Here is a 26,749-nt window from a genome sequence, read left to right as displayed (position 1 = left end):
TGGGAACACAGTTTAGAGAAAGAACAATGCAGAAGCAGCTAAATTACCATTTCTGAAATGCTTTTGAGAAAAAACAATCACAAAAAGATTGAATCAAGTCCACATTGAGTGATTCACACTTCCTGAGTACAGTCAAAGAGCCAGAGAAGAAAACATGCTTTTGTCACTGTAAATTATTTTCTTCCAGAAGCAATGGAGTATTAACACAAACGTATCTGCAACAACAACCAACCAGAAAAGCCCAGCCACACAGAGCAGAACAGCAAACAGATTCAGGACATCAGTTGAAACTGCTAGCTGGAAAGAGCAAAACCTTCCTGATAATTCTTGCAGTGAGTGAAATCCCCCTGAACTGCTGCTAAATTTATGTAGCAAGGAGACCTACTATTTCTCAAGGCAAAATGCTCCATTCCTAAACTTTTAGGGAAAATTAGCATGAAAACGCCTAGAGAAGTGGAGAAGCATGATAAAAGACTTTTTGAAAAACTTGTCATCATAAGCCAATGCAAAACTACTCCCTCTTTTAGATGTTTTATTGCTTCATATGTATTAGGAGATAACAAAGTATTTTCCTATTGTTTGGTACATCTCACTGGCATAAAGTTATTTTGTCTGTTCAAATGGATTTATGTTTTTGCTATTTTAGAAGGAATACATTGACTGGTAGAGTGATACTGCTTAGCACAGCGTCGCTCGGAAGCAAAAAAGGGGAAATGCAGGGGTTTGCTTTAAGTCATAGGTAGGTTGAATGTTTCTTTTTAAAAAAAAAAAAAACTAATAAAGTGTATTTCATTGCAAATGGAACAAGAGATTCTTAATAAAACTCTGCTATTGCAAGTCAAATAAACTATTTGGGATGATTTTCCTGAAATGCTGCCAGGCTGAAAACAGACCACTGAGTGACTGAAAAGAGAAACCACCTCCAACATCCTTCGGTACGGCCAGATCATTAGGTGAGTGTAACTGCATTTGAAATAAGACTCAAGCATCTTTTCTTATGTCTTTTTGCATGGTTTCCACATACACCTTGGGAAAAATTGATTCTAAACATGAAAACAATCCAGAGAGGTAAAACCGTACAGTTACTTTAATGCAGCACAGAACAGGAAATAACTTTTATTCGTTAAACACTGAGAGGAAGTGTCTTAACATAGAAACCCCATTTCTCAAGAGACTCTACCTTACCTTGTGCTCCCTTGTCAAAGCCCCACAGGCAGCTTCAGGCTCAGACTTTCTGAAGACTGAGAAACAAAACAGCAGCTGAAAAAAGTTGTAAGAGAAGAAAGATCTGAGACTTTGGCAACAGAGTCAGCATTTTTGGTAAAATCTTGAGAACAAAAGTGGAAATATTACTGGTTGGAAAATGAATTTTAGGGGCTCTTAGTTTATGAGTGTTAGCAAAAGCCGCTGTAAGGAAAACGGCCCTTTTCCTGCTACCCTCGAACTTCCCACATCCAGTCCTCGAACTTGCTCACGATTCCACGGGTGCACATCCTAGCCTCTGCAAATCTGTGTCTTGTTTAAAGCCCTGGCCCGAGGCTCAGCCACGCCCAGGGCCGCCGGGGGGGTTGACTGCGTCCACGCGGAAAAAAGGGTGACAGGGGCTGCCACGTGCCCCCGACGGCCGCTGCTGCGGCGCCGACGGCACCGGCCGAGCCGAGCCGAGCCGAGCTGCCGCTGCTGCTGCTGCTCACACGGCAGAGCCCAGGCCGCGCCCACCCTGCTCCCGCTGTCGCCCGAGCCCCGCCCGGGTGGGACGGCCAGGCCCCGCCGGAGGGCGGCCGCCTGCGGGCAGCGGGCCCGGCCCCCCGCGGGCGCCCTCCCCGCCGCGGAGCTGCCCCATACCCGCCGCCCGCCGGGGCAGGCCCAGGTCGTCGGGGCTGCCCCGGCCCGCCCCTCGCCGCGCCCAGCCCCGCACCTGCCCCCCGGCGCCGCCCCGCTGCTCGCCCCGCCGAGCCGCCGGCGCGTCGGGCCGAGGGTGGGGAGCTGCTGCCGGAGCCGGCGGCCGCCATGGGCACGGGGCGCGGGGGGATGCGCTGCATCAAGATCCTGCTATGCATCTTCAACCTGACCTTCTGGGTGAGCGCCGGGCCGGGGGGGGGAACCGGGCGGGGCCGGGGGGCCGGGCCACCTGCGGGGGCCCCGGGGACGAGGGCGGGCGGCCGGGCGATCAGCGGCCCCGCAGCCCGCTGCCTCAGCCCCGGTGGCGAGTGCTCTCGGCGCTTCTCGCTTCTGTAAAGACGCGGCTCTCCCTGGGAGACGCCGTGCCTGCTGCGGCAGGCCACTGCTGGCGAAAGGCAGCTGCCGCAAGCGCCGGGCTGAAGCAGCGCCCACCTCGCCACCGCGCCTGGCATCGCAGCCGGGCGGGGAGGGGTTCCCCCGGCGGTGTCCTCTGACAGAGCCTTCTCAAACCGGGAGCCAACAGGTGCTGCTTTTGCAAATTCATCCTAAGAGAAAGTCCTCGCATCATACTGCACTTTGCTGAAGCTGCCCTAATGACCAGTGTCTCGTGCAGAACCCTCAGGAGATGTGAAGAATGCTGTGTCCATTCTCCCCTTGTTGCACCTTTCTAATAGTCTTACAGTTCCGTAGCACAAATTAATTCAAGCTTTCCTTTTTTCTTTCACTTTCCCTCATGCTGTGTTCTCCCTTCCAGTAGCTTCCCAGCTTTTCACACCAGAAAACAATTAGCAACGTCATCTCCTTAAATGTCTTTTTCTTTCTTTCTCATCTACTAGTGTTTTTTTTTGAAAAGAAGTCACAAAATAATCCTGTTCAGCCTCTCTGGAGCAAGCATGCCTGAAAACACAGTTAAACCAAATGCTTTTCCCTCTTGGTGACAGCACTGCAATCTCCGGGTACACAGTGCCGCTGTGCTCGAGCCCCAAGAGCAGAGTGATGATGCCCAGCTGCAGCTGCAAGGCTGCAGAAGGACAAAGCTTTGTGTTATGTTGTTTCACAAAAGTGACAGTTACTGTGTTCTGCCTTTTCGCTGAGATGGAAGAAACCATCTCCCCAGCTGGACTGGGGGGCATTCATTTCAAACACATCCCAACTACTCGAGGTGCTCAGGAGGCTGGGCTGATGGTGGGGTCTCCTCGTGCTCTGGTGGTCCAAAGGCTGAGCTCATGCCTGCAAGCAGGGAGGTTCAAATATTATGGCCAGAGTGGCAGGGGACCCTCTGTGCTGTGACCCTTCTGTGAGGAAAGCCGCGATCCCAAGCTCTTCTGCCATGTGCTTGCCTGCTTGCTTTGCTTGCTGTAGCTATGCCAGATGAATCAACTGCCAGGCAATGGAGGCCAGCTAAAAAAGCACCACACCAGGCTGCCAAGGATATGTTAAGCCGCAGGTGTTTTGTGAATCTCGTTCAGGTTGCGCAGTTGCTACAGGCCTAGGCTCTGGGCTGCCATCAGAACAGTAGCAGAGCATTGTGCCTGGTCCTGTAGGATGCTGAAGCTCTCTGCCAGGACACACACCATTGTCTGGTAGGCTTATAAATATGTTAGGCATGCGGTGGGTCTGAGACCACTGTCTATAGATCTTTCCCCTCAAACAACATGCCATAACACTCCTAGTCTTGTTTGCATTAAAGAGATTTTTTCCTTGCATTTGACAGAACCCAACACTTGCTTGTTAGTCATTTCTCTAGTCCAAGATACTGTACACTGTAATAATACTTTTACCTCCTAGTTCTGATAGGGGATGCCATGATGATTTACAGAAAAATGCCCTGTCATAGCTGACCCAAGCACAACTTCAGCACATCCCCAAGAACAATACAAACCTCTCATTCTGGCAGGCCTCCAAACGGAATGCTTCTTACGACCAAGCAGCACCAGGAGCAATTCCGAAATGGCAAATGGTCTCCTGCAGTTTGGTGTGATGATTCAGGGGTCCGGCTGGTCTCTCTACAGCATCATATATCCTGTGACACTGCAGCTGGACCTGTAATACATACCGGGGAAGGGGGCACCTCTCAGCCCAAAAAGCCCTAAAACAGCTAGGAGGGTTGGAAAAAAAGTCAATTAAGTTCCTCCTGTCCTAAAAGTTTGGTGTGTATCAAGCTAACGGGGCTTAATTCTGGATCACACAGCACTTCATCATAAGATGCTTTTCCTACAGTAACAGCACCCAGACCCAGGCTCTGAGTGGCCTCCTGCATTACCACACACAGTCCTGAGGGTTAAGGAAGGAGGGCAGAGTGTTCCTCATGGGTTTTGCAGCCTGTCCTCATTGGCACTCGCTTTTCCCCCACAACACCCCCCCCGCCCCGCTCCCATTCCCCATAGCAATTCAGGCCAAGTTTTGATAACTAAATGAGCTTATTTACAAGGTTTGAAAGTCACTAGTATGTTCAGAAGCACCGCTATGCTGAAGGGCTAAAAGACAGACAGAAGGACATTGCACTTCATTGTTACCAAACACTGGCAAGTGCATCCTGAATTTTCTGACAGTGCAATCCTGAGCTGTGGGATTTCAAGAAAGCATAAGGTGCCAATGACACCTCTTTGATGCTCTCCAGCCAGTTGTTACCAAAGTATTGACTGGTCTTGCTTATCTTCCAGCTGGCAGGATTGGCTGTCATTGCCTTTGGTCTATGGCTGCGGTTTGGTGGGGTTATGGCAGACTTTGCTTCAGAGAAAAAGTCTCCAGAGTATTTCTTCATGGGTAAGTTAAAGTGCCTGTGATAACAGTAGCCTTTTGCCTTGGTTTCATCCTGGGGCATGTGACATATGTTATGCATTGAATTACCTGAAGGCCAACAACTCCTGGGGCAAACTACACAAAACTGGATGTTCTGGTGCAGTGCGTCATGTGCATGATGGCTTTTGTCCTTTCTCTGCTTGGCATCAACTTCCTTAGGCCTAACTGAACTCTGCTCTCTGATTTGATCCAGTCCTCACATATCCTCAGTGAATTGTGCTAATACTGTCAGAACAGAAGCCGCGATGGGAACATGGGGCTCAGCAGTACATCCTCCCAGAGTTTTCTGTGCAGCTGCTAGCCAACAAAATAACAGTGTCATTTCTGAATGTTTCTAACACCAGTGCAGCAGTAACACTTTTGCTCACCAGTTCTCTCTGTGTCTCCACACAGAGACCCTCAGTGTGACTTCTGAGTAACATCAGAGCAAATCCTTCCAGGACTGAAAAGTAAAAGTACACCATGTTCAGTTATCTCAAGAACTGTTTGTCCAGCCTAGGCAAGAACCAACCAGTTCCCCAAGCCCACAGAACTGGTATTGGTTATATCTAATTTTAGGCATGTAACAATTTTTTTTTTCTCCCTAGGACTTCCAGTTGGGTTTTCTGGAAACACCACCTGTGTTACATACCTATAGTCATCCTTAAATAGCTGCTGTCTAGGACTGCCAGCAATTGCATTTCTTTATCCATTGGCAACTGTAACATGTCTTTACACCAGAAAAGGCAGGGTTTTTTCTGTTTCAATATTTCACCTCTGGAGATCGACTCACTCAATAAATCCAGCTGGTGCAAAGATTTTTGCCATCTACAAATGCCAAGTGTGAATGAGTACCCAGTCCTGCCTTGTCCATCAAGCCACTCTGACAGGGTGGCCAGGAATGGAGGTTGACTCAGTATGTCCTGTAGCAGTCAGTTATCCATTACAGGAATAGGAATATTGCCTGGGCTGTGCAGTTACTCTTAATACCCCAAATCGCTTAGTGAAGACCTTGGCTCTGATACACCAAAGTCCTGACCCCAAGCTTGTTTAATATATGCAACCAGACTAGAGACACAGAGTTGACTATATTGTATTGTGGGAATAGATAGGCAGAATCTTATGTCCAGCAAAGTTTCTGTGGGAGTTTATGAGGCTGAATAAAACCATTCAGATGAAAATTTGATTGGGACCTGAGGGTTACTGTAAAATACCCTGTAGGACCTCCAGTGACACAGGAAGTAGGATTTACTTTTCCTCTTACATCTGAGCTGCTATGTCAGCAGCATATTAGACCACCAGCTTCATTTCCAGATCCAGTTTATACCTGCCGAATTTCCTGTGCTGTTTCTTGGGACTCTTCCCTGCCTTATCCGCTTATATTTGACCGAGGAGATTAAGCAAGACAGAAGGATGTTCTGGCCTTCAAAATCAAGTACTGTTGGTGTGTTAGAAACTAGAAAGTAATACATCCTGTGATGTGAATAGGCACCACAGTAATTTCACAGCTTTGCGGTACACACTGTAACACTGTGTAAACAAGATATTCTTTGGTGCCTGGGTATTTAAGTCTCAAAAAGATTTAATCTGCCTCAGTCCTGAACAGGAACTACAAAAGCTGTGGAATTGTTAATTTTGGGAAGTCCTGAGGAATGTTCTTGTAAGTTTTGTCATATACCATGACATTTAATTATTGAGCTGTGACATGTATTTATAGAGCTGTATGCTGTAATATGTAACTGCTAGCAGAGGAAGTGCTAAGGAATAGGACATAAATATGTCAGGAATTCTTTTAAACTTGCACTTTTGATTGAATTCAAAAGCAAAGTTTTGGCCCTTTTTTGTACTAAGCACTGTGCTCTGTACGAAGCATTCCTGTTAAAGAAGAAAAAAAAATTTCTGTGGCTATCCCTCATTACAAATCATGTTAAATGTTGTTGTGACTTGCGCAGCCATTCAGAAGTCTGAGGCCGTTAACAATCTGTGACTCAGGCGGTGGTAAAAGAATGGTGATAAGTTTAGCAAGGTTTGTTTTTTACAGCAGACAAGGCTGCCCTTGACAGTCACACTCTAGAGCTTTTACCTCACCAGGAGATTTCATTTCTGAGTCCCCCTTGACAGCTGTGTATTGGGCCCTTCTCCTGGAGAGTCTAGGAGTGATGTTTACTTGCCTTTGTGTGTTTGCTCTGTAACATGCATTCTGGGCGACAGCCAGAATTTTGCATAGGAATTCTTAATATGGAGCACTGTTCAACCCACAAGGAGCAGCTGCCCAGAGGGCTGAAAGAGAAAGCAGATCATCAGTATGACTTGGAGATATAAACATATGGCCATATATCTAAAAATAATTTCTTCAGCTCTGTTCCACTGACCACTTTTGTGGCTGCCTTGTGATAACCCAAGCCCCTGTGATCAGATCAGCTTTGTGTCAGTGCTTGGAACAACACTGCAGCTGCATTCAGAGTTTGTTTTGCATATGGAAGTACTGTCCAGAATCACCATCTTGTGGAAACCAGCTAATTTTCTTGCTTCTAAAGAGCAGCACATTCTGCTGTTTTTGTACCTGGATTGAACTGCCAGCTGAATCTAACCAGCTTCTCCCTTGTGCTTCCCTATGATGTTTTTTTTCCTGGATCTGAAATGTTGTTTTAGTTTAAAATAATTGATAATTATATCCTTACATTTTCCATTAGGCCAGGATGAGTCTCCTTAAATAGCCTTGTTCTTTACCAGCAGTCCAGCTGTCTTTTCTGCCCCCTGGAATAGTTTAGGCCATGACTTGGCAACCAGGCCTGTTCATCTTTTCCAGCCACTGAAATGTTTTTGTTGGTTTGAGAACTTACAGGCAGCAGTGCTGAGGTCAAGCACATATGTGTTCTTTGTTTTCTGTTGCTTCTGGTTTTGTATTCAGTGATCCATATTCCCCACTGCAGCTTGCAGTTTTTTAGCCTACAACAGAAAAGACTGGAACTCTTTGACCCATGCAGTTTTCATCTACTTTACCAGATGTATCATACACTGGAGTGGCCTCCTAAAATTGGACACCATCTCCGTACAGCTCCCCAACTTTTGGAGTTCCCAGTGTAGTGGCAGGCATGACAATATTTTTATGTTACTCCATCTCATAGTACATTTCTTATGCCTGTGCTTCAAGTGGTGAGGCAAAACTGTAGCTTTCCTGCTCTATTGCAGTTCAGCTCTGGTAGATTGCATGTATTCCTCTCTTAGCTGTACTTCAGAGGAAAAAAAAAAAAGAAGAAAGAAAAAAACCCATAATTTCAGCAAAGGTCAATAGCTGGGCTCTTACCTTTTTTATCAAAGTTGTCTATTACACTGTACTGACCAAATGGAGAAAAGATCTGTTGAATAAAGGGAATACCCTCAGATTGCTCATCCTTCTTGAGACTCCTGTACCAAGACTCTGGAGAGTTTTTTACTGGACAGGAAAGTCTGCAACAATCGGAAGGAAAAGAGAGATGTGTGAACCCAAGATGTCAGTATTGCTGTCTCACAGTTAATTGGTCCTTATTTGATTCTTTGTAATAGTACTGTTCTTAAATTTAAAAATACCTAAAGCACAGAAGTGCAGACAAAGTGCCTGCTGAGCGCAAATTGAGCATTTGTGAAGTAAAAACTAACACAGGAACTTCTAAAGGGTCAGTTCAAGACATCTGTTCTCCCCCCTCTGCTTTTGGTGGATGAAGAGGAAAGTCTGTTCCGGTTCCTTGGGCAACACAGAGGAAAAACTCTCTGTATGCCTAATAAGAGAAGTGCAGAGGGTCATACCACTGCCAGTAGCAATAAAAATGAAGTGTACATACCCAACAAGCCTCATCAGGAATGGTAACAAAAACTGATGAATGTGAATGCATCAATTTGGATGACTTTCTCATAACTGGTAGCACTGAACCACTGCTTCTCCTGCACCGCCAGAGCTCACAAACTTTCTGCTATGTTACATTCTCTTTGTTCCAGTTCCGTGAGCCAATCCATGGTCCAGGCATTCATCAGGGCCAAACAGTTGTGGACAGAAGTTTCAGGGTGGCTCTGGTTTTTTCTTGGGGTCTGTGAGACCATGAGTGATGATGCTGGCTTTGAAAGGTACAGTTAGATGGCACATGCCTTAGGTATGAAGTCATGTCTGAGTTGAAGGATATTAGTAGGTTTTCTCCATAGTAGTGGGTGACCATACAAACAGGGGTTGGCCAGCAGTTAAATCCATGTAAACTGAAATTCTCTGCTGCTGTGCCTCATTTTGTTGTAGTTCTATTCATGTATTTTGGAGTCAAGCACTATACCCTTAGTCAACAGTATTTTCTCTCCAAATTCCATAGCCTCTCAAACTATCAGCCTTTCAAATGAGAGCTGTTGGCAAAGTAGTGTCTGTGTGGAGATGCAATACCACAAGAGAAGCATCAGATGGTCATACCATCAAGTGTATTGGAGAGGCTTTTAGTTGTACTTAAGAAATGAGCTTTTCTTTCTTCCTATCATCTTGTCTCTAGGTCTTCTCTTCTGCAGCTGAGGAAAAGTGGTTTAGAAAAGGCTGATAGTAGCCCTGAGTGGAAAATGAAAGTTGCTGCACTGGAAATCAGCTTAAAAAATAGGCCACCACCACTACTATCCCCAAAAAGAAAGCTTACTCAAAATGAGAGAGTTGTTCGAAAGTCCTCAGTCTCTGTGGTGGATCATAAAACCTAGCAATTAGTTCCTAAGAGTCAGTATCCCACCTAGCAGAGTAAAGCGACCACAGTTAGAATTCTGACAGAACAAGTTAATTAAGCCTAATGGAATAATGTATCCACCTGCCTCAGGCTGATTGTTTTATATTTGCAAAAGGCTGAGATCCAGGAGGCTTTTTTTCTTCTTTTTTTTTTTATTAATCATTTAAGCATAATAATGCACTTTATGCTTTTTGCCTGTTAAACTGTCCTCCTGAGTAAAGCTTTCTCCCACCCTACTCTATGTGTAGCTATTTAAAAGCTAGCCATTTCCACATAGAAACAACAGTTGAACTGACAGTTACGCCATTTCCTTCTTTGACGCACCCTCTTCTTCCTCTAGGCAGCTGCAAGTCACGCTGGTGCCTGCACACTGGTCACATTGCTGCGAACACTGAACTCTTGCGAATACTGCTCACTGCATATGTGGGGGCTCCCTCAGCCTGCTTCAGTGAGCAACCAAGCAGTTGTATCTGGTTCTGCTCAGCCCGCCCATGCTCAGGCCAGAGCCCAGCACCACAGCCTCAACACTTCTGCTTTTCCAGAAACAGCCACCTGCAGCAAGGGAGCTAGGTGACGGGGATAAACCTGTCACTGGTCTTGCATGAAGTAAAAAGACATCAAGATGTTTCTTGCTGTAGCAGCACACTAAACTCCAGGAACGCTCAGGCTTTTTTGGTTACATGCTTTGTCCTTCATGCATACTCTCTTTAAAAGGACTAACTGCTCTAGATGCCACTCTCTAACGTAGCCTCAAGAAAAAGAATCAATATAACCAGTTCTATCTGAAGTGAAACGTCCCGTGTTGTGGTTTCATTCTGACAGAGCTGGAAATACAGTGGGGCTGTCCACTATGAAGCCATTAAGAGGAAAGCATTTTGTCTGCTGGAAAAAGATAAAACAACAAAAAAGCCCTTAGCTCCTTTTTGGGGTGCGTCAGTTGAAAAGCATCTACAGAGAGGGTTTTGACTGAGTTGGCTTGTTTTGTTCCAGCACTGACTTCATCTGCACTTGGATGGGTAAAGACAGTTATCTGCAGGGTCCTGACTGCTGCTGCTGTGGGAGCTGCAGATCTCTGTGAATGCATTACAGCCAGACTCTGCCCTTTTGGGTGGCTTGGAGCCTCTGTGTTTAAGCATTAGAAGCGTATAATTGTTGTTGATACCTGCATGGAAATGTATGCATACACACAGGATTATCCAGGGTGTCTTAATCTAAAGAGGATTGCAGAGAATTGTGAGAGGATTTCAGAATATCGAAATACTTGAGTATTAGAAAGGCAGATTGAAATAGAGTATCAATAATGCAAAGTGACACAAATGGTAACAGATAATCTAAACAGCGTAAACACTGGCACACTTCAAATTAGCTGTAACCACACAGGAACGTGATCTTAAGAGTGTCAGTTGTTCTTGACAAAAGTGCCTTGCTCACCTGCAGTCAAAAAGGCATATAAATGTCAGGAATTGTTAGGAAAAGAGAATCCGACTGAAAAATTTCAATGTTGTGTAAATTTCCAGTGCTTTCAGTGTCTTGAATGCTGTATGTGGTTCTGGTCAAAAAGAATGCAATAAAACTAGAAAAAGTATGAAGAAGTTTGACAAGATTATTATACTATGCACTATGAACAACTTCCCTGTTGGGAAGTTTTTCACACTATTCATTAAATTGTAGAATCCATTGCCACAGGATTCTGTGAAGTGCAGCTGCCATAGCACAGACCCACCTAATACAGGTATGTTGATTACATCTGATTTTGGTGAAGTTTGGTATAGGGTGAAGTAGATATTGACAGAGCCACTGGAGACTACAGAGAAGGTAATAGCTGATGTACTTTGGCTTACGTGAATATGGGACATTAATTATTTAGGGTTGTGAGATGCATGGGAACAAGATACGTAACAAGTGCTGGTATTCTGCGGAAAATGGGGAGGGCTACATTATGGTGAGACTGCTTTTAAATTCAAATTTGTGCATTATCAGAAGCCTAGAAACTGGCTGGTATCTGTAATGCTTTTGTGGTTCCTGCATGATTAACCACAAAATACCTGTTGAATTCACACAAGATGTGATTATGTCTATGCATTATGCTCAAATTAAGGGTGTGTTCCAATCCTCCAGAAATTCATCTTCCTTCACAGTACTCTGCCTCTCCTCTCCAGTGCTGTAAATATATTTTATAGATAAATATACTAAAAATCTATTGACACGAACATGGTAATCTCTAGTAATAAGCCTGTTTCAGAAACTGACTTTGCTACTATGTGCAGCATACACGCGTCCCTGTCTGGCCTGTTATTTCCAACTCCTACATGCGTTTCTCATTTTTTCCAATAGTGCATTTAGACTGCAGGTTCCTTGGTGCTATAGTGAGGGCTTGAGAGCCTCACAGCACATCTGCCTCCCAGACAGTAATGCACATACAGCCTCAGGAAAATCTCTTCAAGTCTGTGTTCTAGGACTGCTCTCATCACTGCCTCTCTATCCCTTATACCAAGAACTGAGTGAGCTGCTTGTTTTCTCAGTGGAATATGAACAGTTCGTGGTTTGTTCAGTGGTAGTTGCCCAGCCCAAAAAAGAAAAAGTAGAATTATTTCAAATGGAAAGTGATCATAGCAGCCAGGTAAACAAGAAACCCATGTGAAATAAAGCCAGACAGAGGGCCAGTGTCTGTTCCTGCTCTTTGCAGTAGGCTCTAGATGGGGATTTGTATCTGAAAACTATCAGTAAGATTTTGGAAAAAAAAAACCCAACAACAACAACAAAAAATATCAAAAAACAACTCTGGGAGTGAGTTCTATTCCAGACTGTGAAATCAGATCTCTACCAGCCTAGGTGGCCAGCAGAGTGTATCCAGTGGCGGTGGTGATGGTTCATGCATTGTCTGAAATTAGAAAGGCTTTAACCTTCACATTAGTGGGTTGCTACCTGTCTGGTTTATGTTGTAATGTCTCCTTTCTGTTCATAAACATTAGTACACGCTTCTGCCTGTCACGTGATTCTTGGCAATGGGAGCACAGAAGGACTCCCGTTCTAAGGACAGTTGTTACTTTGTCCAAGTGCCATATGACAGACTAAAGAACTGGTGACATTTCCTTTCAGCTTCGTAACGCATAATTTGCATTTACCTTGACAGCAGTTTTTAATTGCTCTAAGGAACAAAGAACAGATGTCTTGCAGATTTCACTCGTGATTTTTCTAAAAATGGGGCTGATCCCTGATCCACATAAAAACATTTTGCAGTTAGCAGCTATAAAATTCCATCCTTCTCTTCTACCTAGTCTAAAATGATGAAATTCTGTATTCGCTGCAAATCACAAAGGTTTTGTTCATCCAGAAATGACACAGAATTCCCTTTATCCTTCCTGAGGGTCGCCTTCACACTTGCAAATCCAAGTGCAGCCCCAATACGGTGTATGTGCTCATACCCAGAGGAAACAGCATCTTAGGGAATACCTCTGTGCCGTGAACATAGGTGCCAGTCTAGAGCTCTCGACTGAGTTGTGGATTTGCCATTCTTCACTACTGGGAGCCACAGGCAGCTCTGAGATTGCCAGGTAACTTTTTCATTCCCCTTGTAATTGCAAAGCAAGAGTCTGCTAGAAAATAGGATCCCTCCTCTTTGCATTTTCTCAGGGAATACACCCCTTTGATATTTTCCTTTCAGGAAATAATGATTTTCCTCACGGGATGAATCAAAAATCAAGTACATAGAAAAGCTGCTGCTTTACTGCTTTCCAAATTTGTTTGTTCAAAATGAAACAATGGCTGAAGTATGGGCTTCCCCCACTCTTACACTCTCTATTTTTTAGTCAGAAGGGAAATCAATTTGTTATTAGGTGTTCTCTCACCTGACTTACTGCAAAAAGCAGAAGTGTTAAGTTTCTTTTCACAGCTTATAAAAATCTGCGTATTTGTATGGGGAGAGGATGTTTTAGCACAGCTAAAACAAAACAAGGAAAAAAAAAAAAACAAAAAAACCACCACCCCAAACCCTATTTCCTTCAAAAAAGGTCAAAAGAACAGGCTTTCTCCAAAAAAAACCCACTCCGATGACACTTCATTATTCATCCTCTTGGGTTTACAAAGAAACCTGTATTTACTTCAGCACACCTCAGTGATCGGTGTCCTGGCTGCATCTGCTCAGATCAGCCAGTTTTCTGTTGCATTTTGCACGTGGCTTTTAATTCTGTGGAACGTGCCTCTTCATCCCTTTGCATTCAGGGGCTAAGAGTGACTTGGTTTGTGGACCCTGCATGCAGGTGCAATTAATATTCCCAAGTTGTGGGCAGTCACATAGATGGCAGGTTTCTGCCGTTAGGTCCAGTATCTGTCCTTAATGCCACAGCAGTGTGCCTCTTCTTAGTAGTCTCTTCTGTTGTCTGCTCTTGTATAGGCTGTGTGCTGCCAGTGAACTCGGAGACTAGTTAGTTGTCAGCCCCTCTCTCCTCTTCATTAGTAGACATAGATCAAAGTAACAAAACTAGGAATCAGCAAATGCACAGAGGCAAAAAGAGGTAAAAGGAAACATTTCACACAGACTACAAACACTTGTTTCCTTTCTACCTTGTACTTTTTTACTTCTGCTTCACAAAAAGCTGCAGCTAGTCTTCTCAAAATTTTCCATTCACCGAAACAAGCTCTCTGCCTTGACCTGACTTGCAGACATCTTTTTGCCATGCTGAGCTTTGTGGTGAACTTTTTTGTGTCAGTTTCTAGGTATCAAATGTATTCCATTTTGTGACTATAAACTAAGTGTCTTTTTTGTTTCTCTGCTGTGCTGTAGATGCCAAATTGGAGGCCATGCCAAGGCTTTGTATTTTACAATGGAAGTGCTTATGAATAGAAGCTGATCAAGGCTGTGCTTTCCATCCTGCTTTTTTGAAAGGAACAGGCTTTAGTGAAGCTTAGTGTTGTGGTTTAACCCCAGCTGGCAACTGAGTACCACACAGCCACTCACCACACACCCCACAGCGTGATGGGGAGGAGAATTGGGAAAAAGGTAAAGCTCATGAGTTAAGATAAGAAAAATTTAATAATTGAAATAAAATAAATAACAAAAACAACAATTGCAATTAAAAGGAGAGAGAAGGAGAGAGGGATAAAACCCAAAGGGAAAAAAAACCCGAGTGATGCACAATACAGTTGGCCCAACCCTGCTAACCGATGCCCGGCCAGTCCCCCAGCAGCAATCAGCAGCCCCCAGCAAACCCCCCCAGTTTATACACTCAGTGTGACATTCTATGGTATGGACTATCCCTTTGGCTAGTTCAGGGCAGCTGTCCTGGCTGTGTTCCCTCCCAAGTTCTGGTGCTCCTTCAGCCTTCTCACTGGCAGGGCCTGAGAAACTGAAAAGTCCTTGATTTAGTGTAAACATAACTTAGCACTAAAACCACCAGTGTGTATCACCATTGTTCTCATAATAAATCCAAAACACAGCATCATACCAGCTACGGAGAAGAAAATTAACTCTATCCCAGCTGAAACCAGGACACTTAATTACTTCTGACACATGATACTAATGCATAGTGATGTATGACATTACCACCACCAAACTGCTGGATTTGTCTGCTTTGCTGACCCTAACTGGGCTAATTTTGATGGCTATCCGTGCATGATATTTCTAGGTAAGACTGTGATTCTAAGGGGTGACATACATTGTCACCCTTTTCTTTTTCTTTAGAGTGTCTTGCTTTTCAGTTTAGGTCTATTCCTATTAACGATTTGAAGTGATCACGCCTACACTGCTGCATATGGCCCACTAAGAAAAGAAATACTAGCTAAAATGCTTCTGGTTTTGTGGAGTATTTTTAAGTGTCATTATTTTCTGTCCAGAAATAGCTTTCTGAGTATCAGCAACTGCTAGTCCCAGGCTGAGAAAGGACAGAGTCTGGACTGAACTCTCCTGAGCAAAGATGGAAGAAGGTGGATTTAACCGCCCGGCTGTGGGGCCAGATGCACAGCAAGCCCAGCTCTGCAGCGAGTGGCATGAGTTCTTCCTGTAACTTGCCTTAAAAGGGAAGCTCTGACTGAGGTAGCGGTTCAGCTGTGAGTCATGGAAGTGAAATGTTAAGTCTGTTTCTCAGACAAAAGCAACTCCAAATTCCTGAAAGTGGTCTCACCCCTGAGCCTCAGAGAGCTTTGTCTTTGCTAGCTGGAAACAACAAGAAGAAATGGGAAGACTTCTTTCCAGTCTTCTTAATCAAAAAGTGTCTCTGTTAAGTTCCCTAATAAGTAATAACAGAGACTGGAGTAGGGAATGACATGCAGAAAAGGGTCCAGAAAACATCTTAGTAATTACACTGTTACCACGGAGATCTCAGGAAATGGCAGGTTTGCTGTTTTGCAGTTGAACAGCAGGTTCTGCACCTGCAAGAATTTGTTTGTATTTTCCGATTCGTCTTCCACAAGGGGCTGACCTTTCTCTTCTGAGTCACATATGTCTTTTAAATCCCTCCCTCAGTAAAAAACACTGTGTTGTGAATATGTGTACAAGTATTAGCCTGAAGAATGCTCAGTCCTAGTAGGTCACAAGATGCCAAAACCTAAAAATCTAGCAAATACAGAGTATGAACAACCAGCACAGTCAGCAAGCAGCAAATCCCACGTATCTGGCTTCACAGACCTGACAAAGCTGTATTAATTATAATTGTTTTATTTCTGTTTAGCAGAATGTATTCCTCAGCAGTAGTCCCTGGCACAAGAAAGGTACCAGGGCAAGAAGGATGGAGGGGAGGAGAAGGATCACAATAGCTGGGATAGATATTGGGCTGATATATAGTGGTGGACAGGAATGTGCCAATGAATGGACAGCAGGCAAGAGTTCGCTTCCTCCAAGCAGGCTGCGTCTGTGTGGCAGAGTAGCTAGATGCTCTGCACTAATAGATTGATTAATTGTTTTTTCATTTTCCTAGGAAGCATTGCAAACTGTTATTTGTAGGGCTTTCTAGTCTAGGTTATACAAGGCCTGCTAACAGTAAATGCCAGTAGCCCTGATAACCCTAAAGATTTGGGTCAGATTTTAAAATAATGTTTAAATTGGTAATTAAGAATACTAAACATTCCCATTAAAAATTTGTGTAGTCAAAGCTGGGAGCAAGGCTCACTGTGCCCTCTAGCGTACAGTCTGCAGCTCATTTCCAGCCCCGAATGTCACAGAATAAGCCCTCTAGCAACACTGGATTTTTTTTGCCTTTTGTTCCTCGCTGAAGAGTTGTAAGGCAGTTCTGGATGGTGTGATACATGTTCTTCAAGGACTGAGCTGCCCTTGAGACAAAAACTTGGGAGGTGGAAGTTTTCTTATTCGTCTTCCTGAGATCCTCCAAGAACTCTGAAGAAATCATTGGTCTCCTTTTGTGGCAAGAGAAACTTTGCTGTGTAGTAGGTGTTCTTTGTGAGACCCAGAGACCATTGTTACTTATAAATGTGTGGTTTTGACAAAATAGGTAGCAGACTTTGGGAAGAGAAACCTTAAATTCTTGTCTGATTCTGATTTTTCACAGGACTCTATGTATTGGTGGGAGCAGGGGCTCTCATGACCACAGTTGGATTTTTTGGGTGCTGTGGAGCAGCGCGGGAGTCTCAGTGCTTACTTGGAGCAGTAAGTAAAAGGTTTCAAGGGCCTGGGATGCACAGGAAAATCATTCAAAAGCATATGCATTATGTCACTAACAGAAAGATCTTTATTGTCCAAGACCTGAAATGTCTTATGTCCTTTTACTGGCTAATCTAACAGCTCTAGCCACTGTGATACTGCAGAACTTCCATACATGAAGTTCCATTGCTTGTCTCATGTGATGTATTTCCTGGAATGACCTTCTGTCTTTTCTGAAGCTACCATCTGAGCCACATCTTTGCTGTTTCCACCTTTCTTTCCGTATTACAAGCAGTCTGACTTGACACCCTTGTTAAGGACCCTGCTTAGCAGCTTCCTTTCAGTTACTGTGTGGGCTGTTGAGGCCTGGGCAAGAATGAGGGGACTGACTGGCAGTCCATATGAAGCAGAATTGCCAAGGTATATTAATATAAGATTCTCTTCTTCCTCTGCAGTTCTTTGCTTGCTTGTTGGTGATATTTGCAGCTGAGGTCACTGCTGGAGTATTTGCCTTTATAGGCAAGAAAGTGGTAAGTAGCATGAACTTCTAATGTAGTAACAGGGCAGTTACGGATTCCAAAGCCAACTGACCTACAGTCTGGCTCTTGCATAGGAAAACTTTCCGGGAGAGTTTTCCCAGGAATACTCTCTGACATGCTTATCTGGAGTCAATGAGAGCTTGTGTTATCACCAGTCCAGAATGGGGTGCAGTTTTTGCCCCCCTGTAGTAAAGGAAATCTGTAGGTGTGGTTCAACCTTACATCCATAAGGAACATCAAGTGGAACAGTATGATAAGAGGGTATTGCTTGGGAGAAGGGCAAACAAATTCAGGCACGGAACTTCTCCAACTAACAGTGTTTAACCAAACACAGAATACAGCATATGCACATTCTGACCCATGCAGAGTTCCTCTGAACGCCATTACGCCACAAAACCTTGTATATTTCCAGTCATGGTACTGCAGTTTACCAGGTGTCATTTTCTGCTCTGGAGGTTGATGACACAAGCTGGAAGTCTGCACTGGACTGGGAGTAAGACTTACTTGCCACTCACTTGGAAGGTCTGATTTCTACAGGCAATACAGGAAGCCCAGAAAATCTATGAAGACATTTATGATGACTATATGAAAAATCCAGGGGGGGAGGTCAACAGGACTATCTTTCGCTACCACTTGGCTGTGAGTAGTCCTCCTGAACTTTAGTACCTTGCACTAGTACTCTGCTGTCACATTACCTTTTAAAATTCAAAATGTCTCCCACTGAGGTATGAAAGTATAGAACTGAGTATTACTTAAAATGGAGCCAGAGGCTCACATCCCAGTTTCCCAATGGCTCTGTCAAAATTCTGGTTTCAGATCACAAGTGAACCCTACCTTTGAAAGTGAAAATGGTCAGGCTTTAATTAAATTTCAGGCTGATGCTTCTTGTCTTTGTTGTGCAGAAGATACAACTATTATGGCCTTTTTGAATATTAACATCCAAATATAAATACTCACAAATGCAGAGAGGTAGAAAGGTCTGAATCTGTCAGAGATTCTGCATTTGTCAGAGAAAAAACTGTGACCTGTGTCCCAGGACATACAATGTGGCAAATCCTGCCACTGAACTAAGTAGGTAAAGAACCAAAAGCACATGTGACTCAGTTCAGGCCACCCAAAAAGCATCTGAATCAGAATTAGAACCTGTGACTTCCTGAATCCTATTTGTGTCCATCCTGTATGTACACTGCCTCCCACAGAGATCAAGCCCAAGCTTTGTTGCTCCTTACAGCATTCCCACATTCTTTAGAACAAACATTTCACAACCTCAGACCCTTTTGTCCTGCTCCCATAGCTGTTATTTCTGACCCAAAGAGGAATTCCAAGCATTCTGTGGGAGACAGGCAAACAGGAAAAACAAACCCTCTGAAACACTCTGATTTATTACTGTCTCCAAACCCAGAACTACATTTTGTCAGAAATAAAGATGCTAGCATTCTCTGTTGTAGCTTTTGTGCATTGCCCTTAATTCTGTACGCACTATTTGACCTTTCTACTTTCTCCCTTTAACTCCCATTTCCTTGTATGCCAGGGATCTGCTTTTCCAAAACCCAATTGTTGGCTTTGTTATGAGATACTGTGATAAAAATCCTTTCTGGAAGTTGTTGTTAATACAAATTTGTCTGTTTGCTATGGCTTCAGACAAACTGATTTTTGAGAAATCTGACCCACACAGCTGGAACTCCACGAGAGGTAGCAGTTAACGTAGGGCATAAATTTATTACTTGATCTATATTGTTTCCTTTTTTTAGTTATTTGTTGTCTCACTTTCAGTATGAAACAAGCCTACAGTTTGCCCTTCTTTGATCCTTCATCTCTCTCCCACTCCCTCTCTCTCTCTCATTTAGCTCCAATGCTGTGGTAAAGATAATATGGAACAACAAATGGGATTACCCTGTCCAGAGAATATCCAGATGCCAAAGGCAAGTGTGCTCTGTTCTGGTTGTTCTAATCACCTTTTCATGTCAATTGTTTCGTAAAATTGGAAAGAATCTGTAAGAAAGGAAGAACTTCCTTTTTACCTCTGAAATTCCACATGAAATGGAACAGAGTGGAAGCAGAAATAAGTTGGACATCATATGGAACATGCCCACCCCTCAATTTCTGAAGCCTGCTTGTAGCATCCCATGGTAGCTGAGAAAATATTACATCATCTGAAAAGTGGGAAGGACATAGCAGAACAGGGGTTCTAAATTAAGAGCCCTATGAATGCTGAATTTTGGCAAGTGTCTGCCTTAATCACGCATGGAGACTCCTGACTAGAAACTCTGTTGGTGTTAAGGAGGACACTGTTGTTTCTGTCTTCTGTGGAATCTGCTTGTGAGTACAATGTCAATCTGAAGGGCCAAACTTCTTGATTTAGCACAGCCTATCTTATAAAGGGTTTTAAATCTAGGGAAGAATGATAGTAAGAAAACTATTTGTATGTGTCAGCCTGTACAGGCAAGTGGTACAGAAGTCTCACTAGAAAAGGGAATATGCTGTGAAAATCATCCAACAAAACACAAGGCATAGATGCAAGAAATAGGACAGTGATTGCAATAATATTCTTCACGTTCATCTGTTGTCTAGTGAGAACAGCTGATGGAGTTGGTTGGAATATATTTTTCTAGGAGTAAAACTCTTTCCATTTTGTTTTTAATAGAACTGCCTGATTGAAATCCAGAATGTAATTGATGCTAATCTGCATTTAATTGGAATTGTTGGAATTGCAATTGCTGGCATCACAGTGAGTAAATCCACGTTCTCACTCTCAAATCTATATTTGAGCTCAGTACCCTGTCCCTTACTCAAAGCTTTACAGAAGGTGTTTTGCAGCAGCTGATGAGATTCCTCCGAGGTGTAGCTGTTCTTGTCACTTTCAGTGTGTCCTCTCTCTGGAAACTGCCCACATGGGCGCAAGCAGACTTGTGTGACTTCATTTTATCAGTTTCTTTTGTGTCTTTAGACAGGATCTGAAGTACCTAATGGTAACCTTATTTTGTTTTAATAGCAGGAAAGCAGAATGCACATGAACCAAACTGAAAAGCAAAAGGCCATAGCAGCATTTCATCTATTCCAAAACAACTGCAGACTGATGCTTTAGGCCCTTTGAGGATCGATTCCTTAGATTGCAAAAGGAATAGAGAGTACCTACCATTTGTATAGAAATAGCTTTCCAGGAAAATGCTGGCTGTACATTGGTTCGATATGAAGGATAGTTTAGAAACAGACTTTCTAGGCCACAGATCTTTTGTTAAAGGAACAGGATTTAAACTGCCGAGTTTTCCAAACAGCATTTCCTTCCTAAAGGCGCAGGACCTAGTTACAGGTAGCCGTTTCATCGATTTGTGTCATCAAAGCACTGACACCTTTCCTTACAGCCCACCTTCTCCCTCAAGTGTGTATGGTATTCCCGTGGTCTGCTCCTTCACGACAGAGCTGTGACCAATAGATGTCACCCTGCTGCCAGGATGTGCAGGAACGGGCAGTCTGTGTCCAGTGCAGGAAGCATTTCCCAGCAGGCGTCCACCACGACTTCCTTCAGACTCAGAAACCAACAGCAGTCTGAAGCAGCATGAGGAGCTAGAATATTATTAAAGCTGCCCCGAAGAGCAGGAGGTTTATGTGGACATTTTAAAGCAGATGAAGGTTTTATGGGTGTAATAGGAACCGTGGAATGGGTAAAGGGGATTAAACAATCCTGTGATTAGTATAAAACGTGAAGGTGTACTCAAAAATACAGCAAAGCAACATCGGTGGTAAAGAGTTCCAATAACCTCATTGCTCTACAAGGGTACACTAGAAATAGGAACATCTCTTCTATGGCTTCCCACCTCACCTATGGCAGAAGTTATGAAATGATAACCTCTTCAGCAGCAGAAACATGTCTGTACATTTTTCTGTGCTTATTTCTGACACTTCATGGAGTGTGACTGGTCAGCTGTCTCCTCCTTCCTTAGGGAGGTGTGTAGGGAAGGGATTTAGTGGTTTTAACTAATAGTTAACTCAGTGGTTTAACTGCCTGATAGTACCGCTCATCTCCCATCATTAGCAATGAAGCCTCAGGAGGTAGCTGCTACCTGCTTTGGAGAGTCAGCCTGTGGCAAAAAAAGAAATTTCTGGAGGCTCTGGCAACACCCACTGTTTTTGATTTAACATTCCCTCTAGTTAATTAGTTCCCTAACACAAACAGAGTTTTATATTTAACATATAGTCCTGGTCTTGAGTAGTAACTGTTAAGAGCTTGGCTTTCTCTGTAAAATCACAATCCTCAGCACCAGTTCCAGAGACCTGGGTCCTCTGGAATCGTCCTCTGTCTTACTCGAACATGTGTACAATATTCCATGTAGAAGCATTCTGAAACTCAGAACCTTTTGGTGCAATACTAAGCATAATACCAACACTCACAGTTATCAATGTCAGTGAAATTAATGTTAATACTACTAATGTTTGGGGCTGTTATGCTGGCCTTGACATTTAGAACAAAGAATAGCTAAACTACTCTGAGCAGATAAAATCTTGGCTTTAAATGACAGTGAAATTTCTATGTTAATTGTCTGATGTCTTGGGGTTTGTAGATGGAAGCAGCCACTTGCTACTCTGCCATAAGAACCTTCAGATTGTTCTGATATGCAGACAATTTTATAACTGTTTTGTAAGTGGATCCCTAAATCGCATCCCTTCTCTTCTAGATCTTTGGCATGATATTCAGCATGGTTCTGTGCTGTGTGATCCGTAACACAAGAGACATGATCTAAAACTTTCACTGCACAACTATGTCCCAGGAGTTCCAGACTAAGCTTTACAAGAAGTGCTCTTCTACCCCATTTAATAATTGTAATGCATTTTAATTAGTGTTTTAACATACTGAGAGGAAAATATCCCAGTAGGTGAGCAGGTGAATTGTATTAGTTACAGTAAAACTGAAGTGAACAAAAAATTTAAAATGTCCTTTTTAATGGAAAAAAAGCAAAGGTGCATCTAAGACTAATACGATTTTTAATGTTTGTATATGTGCAATTAAGAGTTTACACATTTATAGACATTGTGTAAGCACATGCATATTTCTTCTTACAAATATATATGCACATGAGTAGGTACCTGTATATGCAGTACCTTGTTTAGGTAAGTATGTGCAAATGGAATATGTTGTGTGTGCACGTTTGCATGCATATTCTTCCAGAGTCTCACTGTGTAAGAGTGTGCACACACCCGTAGGTATACAGTGCTTGAAACCTTTTCACACTAAGCCCCTGGTTGCCAAGTATCAGCAGAGGAACAAACGCCATTTTAAAAAGTAAGACCTATGATCCATTTTGTAACTGTTCTTTCCAAAGCCTAAACAGAGTAGAATTAATAAAACTGGACTTTATTAAAAAAAAAATAATGGCTAAGGGCCTGTTCCCACAAACTAAATCATGTGAGTAGACCCACCGACTTCACTGTCATGCAGAGACTGGATTTATTTATTTTTTTTAGGACTGGACCCTTCATGCAAATACAGAAAGCTCTGGGGGAGGAAACATGTCCAACGAGATCCAGGCTAAAGGAAGAGAGGGAAAGAGGTGGGAAGCTGGCAAGATAATGCAGTCATTTGGGAGCAATTGCAGTGCAAAGTGTGCTTAAGCTTCCCAAGCTAGCCTGAGACACGCACACACACCGCTCTACACATCTTTGAGTTAAAGGGGCCACTAAAATCTTTATTCAGAAGTCCCTTTATCCTGCAAGACTCTATATGGTATATATGCTGGTGCAGGAGTGGAGCCTATATCCAGAAAAGCAGCAGTTTTGTCATACTCTGTAGAATCTGACCGGCCTGTGGAAGCCAACTGAAGTGTGCAAATGGACGGGGAAAGACTCACAGCACTTTAATATCCTCTGTTTCTGCTTCTGTGACTATCACAGCTTCCATGGGGCTCTTACCTCAACCTCTCACCATTTCTTGCGGGTGTAAGGCAGGAAAGAAAGATGGGACCTTTTTACAGAGCCATAAATACTGGTACCTTTAGATTGCATGTCAGGTATAAAAGTTACACTGTGTGCTTGAAATACCTCAGGGCTTGAGTTTACATAAGTTTGTTTCTATATTTTTATTTTTCTATTTGCAATATTTATTCATAAGAGAATGTTCCTTTTAAAAGAGCCTAGAAGGGAGAAAGGTTCTCCCCAGTAGGGGAAAATAAATTACATCAGAGGCTCAGAATCTATTAATTTTTGGCTTACTGGAGATAATTCATCATTGCAGAGAACAGCTTTTTGCTAACAATATCCATGTAGCAGCTCTGTCTCTCTGATGACAACTAGTTCAGATTTCTGATGCAGTTGTTCCATACGTGATGGGGAAAAGTTCAGATAAACTATGTATCTCATTGAAATGGTCCATGATGTCTAACAGGACTTGGCATTTACAAATTGTGGGGTCTTTATTCCACTGAAACACAATGGAAAGGAATGAGATTACAGAAAATGTGTCCATTCTACTGAGCATGTTTGTGTGGAATATATATCCCTGGTGATATTTCTCTCATTTTCCTAAGAAACTCAACCAACCATCACTTTTCTGTTACTTCGCGATTGGAAACAGTATGGCTGTTCTATGTATCTGATTTAATTGACGCATCTTGCTGTGTTACACAGATCTCTCTTTTCAAATTGTTAAACCACAAACTGCCACCAAGACAGCTGCGCACGAAATGCTCGGTAATGCAGCAGGCCCTGCCAACGGAGCAGTCTGTGCCCAGCTTCAGGTACCCAGCTGACAGGGATACATACTGTACACCACAGAAGAGTTAGGCTTGTATCCCTCTGTTCACAGCTGACTAGCTATGGATGCCATGCAAGAGTAGAGCCTGGGACCTCATTCTACAAGCATCAGACCAGGAAACAGGGCCCCCAAACTGCTGTCTGCTCCTAAGAAAGGCTCAGTTGGGAGAATGACACTGGCAGTAAATGCATGAGGGTCTCAAGCTGAAACTACGAACGCTAAGTTTCTCACAGCAGGCAACTGACATAGCCAAAGCAACTTCCTGGATCCCAGGTACACTTGAAAGTGTCCCTACGACTGGTTCTGCTCCAAATAGCTAACGGAATAGTATACAGCTATTTTCTCCCAAGGTAATACTGACAGAAAGAAGAAACCTGTGTATAGTGTCATTTTTGCCATTCAGAGCAAGTTTTCCAGGAAAAACAGCACAAGGAAGCCACTGGTTCAGGTTCCAAGGGATTGCCCTACAGGGATAGAAATTAATTGCAAATAAAGCTATTTCCTTCTGTTACACTCCCCCTTGTAAAGACAGTATCTTATTTATTTTAAACACATCTACATATAATTGGATTTAGTTTCTCTGATTTGTAGCACCAGAATGTAATTTTAGAACCAGTTTACTTCTAGAGTATACTTCTTTGTTTACTGTTTCTTGAGTAAGTCGGAAGATGCCCACTCCTGCTTTAGAGATGCACTGAATAAAAAGGCAGCTTGCAGAAGCCTCTGTTGCTTCCCCAGCTCCCCCACTTCCCCAGAAATACAAAAACGTCCAAGTGCCTTATGAAAACAGGCAAGAGTGGTACAAAGAAACCTTCTACAAATTCAGACTTGAACAGCCTAACTTTCTGCTGAAGTGTTTTGGGTTTGTGGGCTGGTTGTGGGGTTTTTTTTCCTTGCTCTGAACAGTGCATTTGTTTTTCTGAGCATAATTACTGCTTATACTGTAGGGTTTGTTGCTATTTAGGTATATGGGATACTTGCACTGCATATCAAGAACAGAGTAATACCAATTACTGGTTTAATTCTGTAAGTTATTGGTATAATTTAAGCTGGAAATCAACATATTATCTATCTACTAGTGGCTTTAACAGAATCCAGAGATACAGCCCCTCTTGTTTCCTGCTGTTGTGAGGTGCATAATGTATTTGCAGTTTTCTCTGCATTTTAGTAACAAACTTTTTTTTTTTTAACTCATTCAGGGACAGAAAATACAACTGTTCTTTCCCTGTCAAAGCTGTAAGAATCCTTTCCTGTCGCTTTTAGATCATAGTTAACAACTCCAATTTCCATTAACTAGCTTGAGCAGCCCTTCTTAAATGCTCAGATGTCACAGGCCGGGTTATGGCTATCAAAACTGGATACATAGTGCCCACAGTTTATTGTGCTGCTGCTCTTTCATTTCAGCTTTTGGAAGTGCAAAATCGTTGATCATTGGCAGTACAAAATAATTTCCAAGCAGCTACACCGAATGTCTTCAATAAGAAACCTTTTCAAAAGTAACTAAATCCAAACCAGTACCTAAACTTCCTCAACACAGTTCACGGTCCAGAGTTGCGTGCCAGGATTTCATTAACAGACTCCCAGTGCTGGTATGCGCCAGACCCATAGTAACTGCCATAAAAATCAGCAGGAGTACCTGTCGGGTCCTGTCCCTTGCACCCTTTTGGAGGAAAGTGACAAAAGATCAAATCCCTCCAGGTGATAACTCTGAAAACACATCACACATGTTTCTGTCTTCTTCTGCCAAACAGTTTGTTCTAAAGCATAAAGATGTAAATTGTCGATGCCATTATTGGTGATTGCCTCTCTAAACATCATTATTCACGTTTCCCTTGTCTAATTTTTCTAACTGACTTCAGTGGGAGCTTCACTTGTTACAGGAAAACCTCAGCCAGTTTTGATACCCTGCAGAGATTGCACAGAAGCTGACAAAGCACAGCCCTGTACAATCCCTATGCTGAACGTTCATACTTCACTTCTGTTCATACTGAAAGTGACAGATTTTATAGCAAAATATATTTCGTATGTATTGAAAAATAGATTGATTTATCTTAAACCTTCAAATGCTATATTTTACAGCCTTTGGAGGCTACTGATTAACAGTATCAGATACTGTTCACAGAAAGTGTACATAAATAAAGCTTTTCAATCTTATTTTTTCCTCTCTATTGGTGCTCCAGCCGCTGGGTTCTCCAAAACACAAGCCCCTTCCAATGTAACATATATGTTTCCATAGCACAAATTCTAATACTGGACAGAACTGGCGCATCAGCTGACGCTGCAAAGTCTGTAGCAGAATTACCTCGACGGCAGCTTTCTTTGAGGGCACCCACACACACACCTGACTCGCGGAAATCGGCTTCCGCTTCCTGTAGCGTCTCACGCGTTCTGAAGTGGCGTTTTATCCGCTGTTCTGTCTTGAATTTGAAACAACTTTCCAATAAAAATAACCTGAGATAAACGGCTA

General features: G+C 43.1%; 1 protein-coding gene across 6 annotated transcripts; it reads left to right on the top strand.

Moving 5' to 3' along the window:
• Positions 1 to 1,905: 1,905 nt before the first annotated feature.
• Positions 1,906 to 26,749, top strand: TSPAN2 (tetraspanin 2). 6 transcript variants are annotated; one of them, XM_037410403.1, is made up of 8 exons: positions 1,906 to 2,079; positions 4,566 to 4,668; positions 16,907 to 17,004; positions 17,454 to 17,528; positions 18,075 to 18,176; positions 19,385 to 19,459; positions 20,182 to 20,265; positions 26,519 to 26,749. In XM_037410403.1, the coding sequence occupies exons 1-8, from the start codon at positions 2,011 to 2,013 to the stop codon at positions 26,528 to 26,530; spliced, it is 618 nt and encodes a 205-aa protein (XP_037266300.1). In that variant the 5' UTR covers positions 1,906 to 2,010; the 3' UTR covers positions 26,531 to 26,749. The 6 variants fall into 6 exon arrangements, with proteins under 6 accessions (XP_037266300.1, XP_037266299.1, XP_037266296.1 ...); XM_037410402.1 differs by having other exon boundaries at positions 26,463 to 26,749; XM_037410399.1 differs by having other exon boundaries at positions 22,998 to 26,749.

This window comes from Falco rusticolus, chromosome 17 (genome assembly GCF_015220075.1).
Source record: "Falco rusticolus isolate bFalRus1 chromosome 17, bFalRus1.pri, whole genome shotgun sequence".
NCBI lineage: Eukaryota > Metazoa > Chordata > Aves > Falconiformes > Falconidae > Falco > Falco rusticolus.
This window is presented reverse-complemented; position numbering and strand designations above follow the sequence as displayed.

Coding starts and splice junctions, on each gene's coding strand:
- TSPAN2 (XM_037410398.1), top strand. CDS start 2,011: ATGGGCACGGGGCGCGGGGGGATGCGCTGCATCAAGATCCTGCTATGC. Junction 2,080..4,565: donor TCTTCAACCTGACCTTCTGG/GTGAGCGCCGGG, acceptor CTTATCTTCCAG/CTGGCAGGATTGGCTGTCAT. Junction 17,529..18,074: donor CCTTTATAGGCAAGAAAGTG/GTAAGTAGCATG, acceptor TGATTTCTACAG/GCAATACAGGAAGCCCAGAA.